Source organism: Engraulis encrasicolus, chromosome 17 (genome assembly GCF_034702125.1).
Source record: "Engraulis encrasicolus isolate BLACKSEA-1 chromosome 17, IST_EnEncr_1.0, whole genome shotgun sequence".
NCBI lineage: Eukaryota > Metazoa > Chordata > Actinopteri > Clupeiformes > Engraulidae > Engraulis > Engraulis encrasicolus.
In genome coordinates, this window is record NC_085873.1 from 51530251 (window position 1) to 51537750 (window position 7500).

The window sequence follows — 7500 nt, forward strand, 5'->3', positions numbered from 1 at the left end:
TGACGCGTGTGTGTACCATCTTGGAAGGGCAGCAGGGCGCTGTTGGCGAAGTTAGCGAAGACGCCGACCAGCTTCTTCTTGCGGTGGTCGTCGGACAGGATCTGGGCCAGCTGCTCCTTGCTGACGATGTGGGACAGGATGATGTCATCCACCTTGCTCAGCAGCGGCTCCTTCCCCATACGCTTCTTCATGTCCCCTTCAATACCCTCCTTCACCTGTAGGGGGGGTGGGGGACACAGTAACAGTATATTAAGAGAGTCTGGCCAACTCGAATCATGGACGCCATGTTCGCTCCCTACAGATTCTACAGTGTAACCCTATGGGCAGCATACCGTCAAAATCGCTGGATTTAAAATACAAATAAGGCCAAAGAAGACCATCAAACTTGGGCTGTAGTATTATCAAGATCCCAACATACGCTTCTTCATGTCCCCTTCAATACCCTCCTTCACCTGTAGGGGGGGTGGGGGACACAGTGACAGTATTGAGGTGCAATACCCTCCTTCACCTGTAGGGGGGGTGGGGGACACAGTGACAGTATTGAGGTGCAATACCCTCCTTCACCTGTAGGGGGCGTGGGGAATACAGTGACAGTATTGAGGTGCAATACCCTCCTTCACCTGTAGGGGGCGTGGGGGTGGGGGATACAGTAACAGTATTGAGATGCAATACCCTCCTTCACCTGTAGGGGGGGGGGGGGGGGGGGGGGGGGGGGGGGTGGGGGATACAGTAACAGTATTGAGGTGCAATACCCTCCTTCACCTGTAGGGGGCGGGCGTGGGGGATACAGTAACAGTGACAGTATTGAGATGCAATACCCTCCTTCACCTGTAGGGGGTGTGGGGGACACAGTGACAGTATTGAGGTGCAATACCCTCCTTCACCTGTAGGGGGCGTGGGGAATACAGTGACAGTATTGAGATGCAATACCCTCCTTCACCTGTAGGGGGTGTGGGGGACACAGTGACAGTATTGAGGTGCAATACCCTCCTTCACCTGTAGGGGGCGTGGGGGATACAGTAACAGTATTGAGATGCAATACCCTCCTTCACCTGTAGGGGGGGTGGGGGACACAGTAACAGCAGAACCGTATATTAAGAGAGTCTGGCCAACTCGATTCATGGACGCCATGCTCGCTCCCCATGGCGAGGATTCTACAGTGTAACCCTATGGGCAGCATACCGTCAAAATCGCTGGATTTGGCAAATTTGGCAAAAGGCAGCACAGTTTCAGTAAGCAGCATGGTTGCAGTACCCATTCTGGCCACCATTCTACACAGTGCACCTTTGCTACCATAGTACTACAACACCATGACAGTACAGCAGGCCTTTAGTAATACATTACTACCATAGTACTACACCACTATTACAGTACAGCAGGCCTTTAGTAATACATTACTACCATAGTACTACACCACTATTACAGTACACCAGGCCTTTAGTAATACATTACGACTTGGTCATTGCCTTTCTGGTAACAGCTTAATTCATAATGGGCTGTGTCTTACTGGTTTAGTAAATAACACAGACATTAACGCATTGATGCCTAAAGCACCTGTAAAAGAATGCCTGCTGAATGCCTAAGCCCTTGTTGGGAAAGCTGCCCTCAGCCTATAAAAAGCTAAATATCATCGCCTCTGATGCACATAAAAACATGAAACATGATTGCATTTAAACCCCAAGACTCTCTTCTTGCATTAGAATGTGTTCATTCGGCTGTGACATACCCACATTTTTATTTAAAAAGCTAAAATCTCAAGAGCCTGAATGCAGGGTACAGCACATGTGTCTCCGGGCACCAAAGGTAAAACAACATACGGTATACGAGTCATCGGGCTAAAATGGGTTAAATAAAGTACAGTAATATATGAAGTGCTCTTTTCCAAAACACTATATCCACCATTTTTGACTTTTTGCATTTTAATATTGGAATTGACTGCTATGTGTGAATTCTTGCCATTCAAATATTTTGAGAACATACTTTAAAACGGAACATTTTGCAATGCATTTCAATGGAATGCCCAGTAAAAAAATGACAATTTCCCAACATTCTATAAAATGGATATATGTCATTTTGGAAAGAGCTCTTCATATGTGTAGTACTGGCTGTCTCACGCTATGCGACTACCACTTACATGGTAGCAGGAGTTGGTTGGGCTTGACGTGCCGGGGCAGCTTGTACACAACCCTAAACCTGCCTGGTCTCATGTGGTGTGAGTCTTTAATCCATTACCTGGAGGGCAATAGGACTGGGGAAGAGGACTAACAAACCAACTCCACCCTCCCACATCCAACCAGTTATGGTCAGTGGTTTGACATAAGGCTAGCAACCTTATTCTGTAAAAAAGTTATATGCTACGGAAACATAATATGTGTAGTATGTCCAAGTCTACTGTACCCTCTTCTTGACTTCTGCGATGATCTGGTTCAGTATGGCGGTCTCGGCCTTCCCGATGGCGTACATGGCGATGTTCTCCACCAGAGCCTTGGCCGAGTGCTTCACCGCGTTCTTCAGGTTAGTCTTCATGACCGCCGTCAGACCACCCTTCACCTGAACATTGCATTCACACAAAAATGATTAAGAATCAAGAGAAGAACTCGGTAACACTTTATTTTAGGGGTACATCTATGAGCACTAGTACAATGTGCTGGGGAATCTGACTGTATTGTGTTTGTTTTCATGTCTTACGCTCCTCTCACTAGAAGACATTTCCCCCATGGGGGACAATAAAGCTACTACTACTATTACTACTACTAATACATACAATGTTAATGCCTGCATAAGTAACTTGTACGGCATGTACTAAGCAAACGCAAATCTAGTGTTACACAACTGATGACAAGAGATATCAGATCAATGACTATAATAGTATTGTAGATGCACATCAAAACTGGGACACACAATAAAACAAACACACACACACGCACGCATGCACGCACGCACGCACGCACACACACACACACGCACACACACGTACACACACACACACGCACGCACGCACACACACACACGCACACACACACACACACGCACGCACGCACGCACACACACACACGCACACACACACTGCCCCCCCCCACTTACCTGCGTTGAGAGTGCCTTGGGTATGGACATGAGGTGTTTGGCGGCTCCCTTGGCGATCTTGAAGGCCTTGTATCCCTTGGTGACCAGCTTGCCCACGCCGAAGGAGATCAGAGACACGCCGATGCTGATGGCCTTGAAGAATGAACGAATGAAATAAATCAATCAATCAATCAACAAACGAACGAACGAACGAACGAACGAACGAACGAACGATTTGATTTGAGTTTGATTTATTTCAGATGTAACCCAAGAACAATAAGCAGCCATTTAAATAATATACAAATACCATCAATAAGTGCATCTGAAAAAGTAAGAGTACATTAATGTGTGTACTTGCCGATACCGAGTACCGATACCGATACCTTTTACCACCAAAATCAAATGAAAATAAATGCATGGCCTTGTTTTTTTTCCACCTGTGATATTTTTATTGTCCATTTCCATGTAGATTTAAATGTTAGTAAATGTATGAGGTGGCACTTTTTTCCATGCTGCTTTCAAATCCACAGAACGTGACAAGATTTTGCATTGTTTTGTGCAATAGTAGAATCGTTCCTGGTATCGGCAAGTGCTTGACGAGTACGAGTACGAGTACGAGTATAATGAGCAGTATCGGGTGCCGATACCGATACCAGTATCGGTACCGGTGCATCCCTAGTTGTGACAGTCAGTTAGTTACCTTCTCGATGGCCCAGCTGGTCCAGCTGAACTTGTATGTATTAGTGCTAATTAGAGATACACCGGATCCTGATTTTTAGGATCCTGCCGGATACCGGATCCACTGCTTAAGATCCTGCCAGATCCGGAACCGGATACCGGATCCAATAAAAGGGTTGAAACACATAGCCTACTCGCACACGTGGGCCCTTTTTGTCATGTTGGCTCAAACTTTTTTTGACTGAAAAGCCTCGGCTACCGGATCCTGGATCCTGGAACCGGATCCGGATCCCGTGAAAAACCCCTATTACCCTGCCGGATCCGGAACCGGATCTTGGATCCTGTGCATCTCTAGTGCTAATAGATGTGTCCCTAAAATAAAGTGTTACCGAGATATTTAGCTAGTTGGCCTTGTTTTTTTCCACCTGTGATATTTTTATTGTCCATTTCCATGTAGATTTAAATGTTAGTAAATGTATGAGGTGGCACTTTTTTCCATGCTGCTTTCAAATCCACAGAACGTGACAAGATTTTGCATTGTTTTGTGCAATAGCAGTATCGTTCCTGGTATCAGCAAGTGCTTGACGAGTACGAGTAAGAGTATAATGTGCCAATACCGATACCAGTACCAGTACCTTGGCTGTGGCTGGTAACAATTTGAGTGTCACTAACCAATTTGGCAGGTATCTTATTCTATGGTATGACAGATCAGAATAGCGTATATTCTTTACTTTGCCCCTTGTGTATCAATTGTTTGTATTGAAGTTCAAGAAAAACCTCAGTTACTCAGTTTTCATTTATTTGTTCTTTTTTCCATGTAGAAACCCATGCACTCATCTTCTTGCTTTAAGCATCTCATCTTCTGAGGTTAGATTAACTGTGTCATGATAAAAAAAAAAATTGTGGCTAGTAGAATAGCTGGATGGCTAGCGACTCGGGAAAACCACTAGCCACAGTGGCCGGCAAGCGAAAAAATTAATATCAAGCTCTGATCAGTGCATCCCTAGTTGTGACGGGCAGTGAGTTACCTTCTCGATGGCCCAGCTGGTCCAGCTGAACTTGTATGTATTAGTGCTAATTAGAGATGCACGTGCAAGTGCTTGACGAGTACAAGTACGAGTATAATGTGCAGTATCGGGTGCAGTATCCGTATCAGTATTGGTACAGTATCGGTACCGGTGCATCCCTAGTTGTGACGGGTAGTTAGTTACCTTCTCGATGGCCCAGCTGGTCCAGCTGAACTTGCCCGTTACCATCGACTCCACGCCCGTGATCATGTCACTCACGCCCTCCGCAATCAGACCCATGCCAACCTGGAGACACACACACACACACACACACACACACACACACACACACACACACACACACACACACACACACACACACACACAATTTCATATTATTAATGTCTCAATAGCCGTCAGCTTCACACCAGTGATCATGTCACTCACGCCCTGCGCGATTAGACCCATGCCAACCTGGAGACACACACACACACACAGACATAAAATTGATGGCGAAGTGTAAAGTAATACGGTTATTTTCCACACACCGCGCTCTTCCGTCTTGTTGGTGCGTCTCTGAAGTAATTCAGCAGTTAGGAAATGGATCGCACTCAGTTTTTCTTCTTTTCTTGTTGTTTTCTTTTTATTTTAACATTGCAGGTACTGACATGACAGACACTTCGGCTGCACAGAGCCTTCTTCAATGTCTCCTGAAGAAGTGTAAAGTAATGTAATTTAATGGGTTTCATCTCTGCTCATCAAATGATGTGGTAACACTTTATAATAATGTTCCTTAGTAAAGAATCAGTAAATAATAAACTAATGATGAATAAAACATTAACAAATGTTTTTATTATTAACTACGTTTTATAAATGCTTTATAAAATATCTACAAATGATATATTCAAGACTTAACACAACTTATAACAGAGTATTTTATTCATTTACAAGCAACTTGTAAATGTTTGATAAATATAAAATATTAACATAGCATTTCTTAGTCATTTACTAGCATTTGTTTACATTTCCTAGTCATTTACAAACGCTTGTTAATGTTTTGTTCATCAATAGTTAATTATTTATTAAGTCTTTATAATGCTTTTTTGCATCCATTATTCTAAAGTGTTACCAATGATGTTAAAGGGACACTGTGCAGGAAATGGTCAAAAAAGGTACTGCAACTATGCTTCTCATTGAAATCTTTACATGAAAGTTTACTAAGTAATTAACAAATATTTTCTAGTATGGTCCAAGTACAGTCATTTTGGCAGCCAAAAATGGCTATTTCTGGAAATTCAAAATGGCGGACCATGGAGAAGATCCCCCTTTTCATGTATGAAAAATGCAATTTTTCCAGTCATAATGAATACTTAGAATTTGATGGTGGTGGTAAGTATTCATGAAAAGGTAACATTAGTGAATGGGCAGCATGATTCCTGGAAATAAACAACTAAACATCTCACACAGTGTCCCTTTAAGGATGCTCACTCTAAAAAAAAAAGGCCAATAGAATGTTGTTTTACTGCAACACTAATTAGCAGTCAGGTGGTGATTTCTATCTTAGCTATAGTTGTTGATAGTGGTGTCAACAATGATCGATTCGCCGATGCAATGCAATGCGGGGCATGGGCGATCCAATTCAATGCGTCAAGTTCCATAATCGATGCGGCAATTTTTTAAAAAGTTTCAATTACTTCCATGGATATTTCGTGAGCAAATGAATGTTAAATTAAATAAAAGCACTTTAAAGCATTGAAAACTGCAAGGCTGATACAGAAAACAGCCAATAAATTGTTGCTCAGTATCTGACTACTTGTATTGCCTCATCGTGACTGATGAAACATTTGCTTCGCTTTCAGTAGACATGTAATGCATTGCAATGCATTGTAGAATTGAATCGGATCGAATCGAATCGCTACCTCCCAAATCGTAATCGAATCGAATCGTGAGGGCAGATCTACAACAATATTATTATCTGTTTAATGAAGTTTACATTCAATTAATGATGATTTCTATTTGTTTTGACTGGTGTGTACATTATCATTGGTAAGCAAAATATTAGAAGCCCAACACCCTGAAATCATGGGAACTAGAATACATACTGACTTTTCCCCAGGTGTTCCTTTGGAACTCTTTATGGAGGTATTACAGACAATTCCAGAACATTTCCAGAATAACATACCTGTGCGAGTCAAAAAAGTTAGTTTAGGTGCGCTTCCTGGACTCTGAAAAAGTTTGGTTGAGGTGCTCTTTGGATAGGGAAAAAAACTGAAGATGCAAAACTGAAGAAAATCCAAGGCACTCTCCTTTTGAAAGTTTTAAATTAAAAAGTCTTTATAGCAGGGCCGGTTCTGGCTTATTTGGTACCCTAGGCGAGTTTGATTTCTGGCGCCCCCCCCACCTTTGAAAGAAAAAAAAAATCTTTCTTATACCTCACAGAACACAAGACTAATATCCTTAGTAAGCTTAACTAAATAGCATCAAGAACAATAACCGTTTTTCATCAAATGGATTTGTGGTTCTTTTTGACAGGCGACCAACACATCAGATTGAGTCGCATGAAAGTAGCTTCACTGTGTGGTGTGTTGGATGTGATGGTGGTGGGGCCCCCAACCCCAGATGAGAGGGAGGTTATCAATGTGTTTGAATTGTAACGTGAAATTGAAATGCCAGGAGAGTGATACAGTACATTTGCATGTAAAATGCATGTGTAGACAATAAGCCTACCAAGGAGGTCTGCATTGATCTACAC

The 7500-nt window shown here is 42.8% G+C and overlaps 1 protein-coding gene across 1 annotated transcript in view; it reads right to left on the bottom strand.

The window, feature by feature from the left end:
* The window catches only part of LOC134467102 (uncharacterized), a 48649-nt gene that overhangs the window by 5960 nt on the left and 35189 nt on the right, over positions 1–7500 (bottom strand). Inside the window, exons 29-32 of the mRNA XM_063221023.1 lie at positions 4953–5054; positions 3085–3216; positions 2398–2550; positions 17–215 (exon numbers count right to left, since the gene is read on the bottom strand). Of these exons, the coding sequence (XP_063077093.1) occupies positions 17–215; positions 2398–2550; positions 3085–3216; positions 4953–5054 (586 nt within the window). The remainder of the gene's footprint in view (positions 1–16; positions 216–2397; positions 2551–3084; positions 3217–4952; positions 5055–7500) is intronic.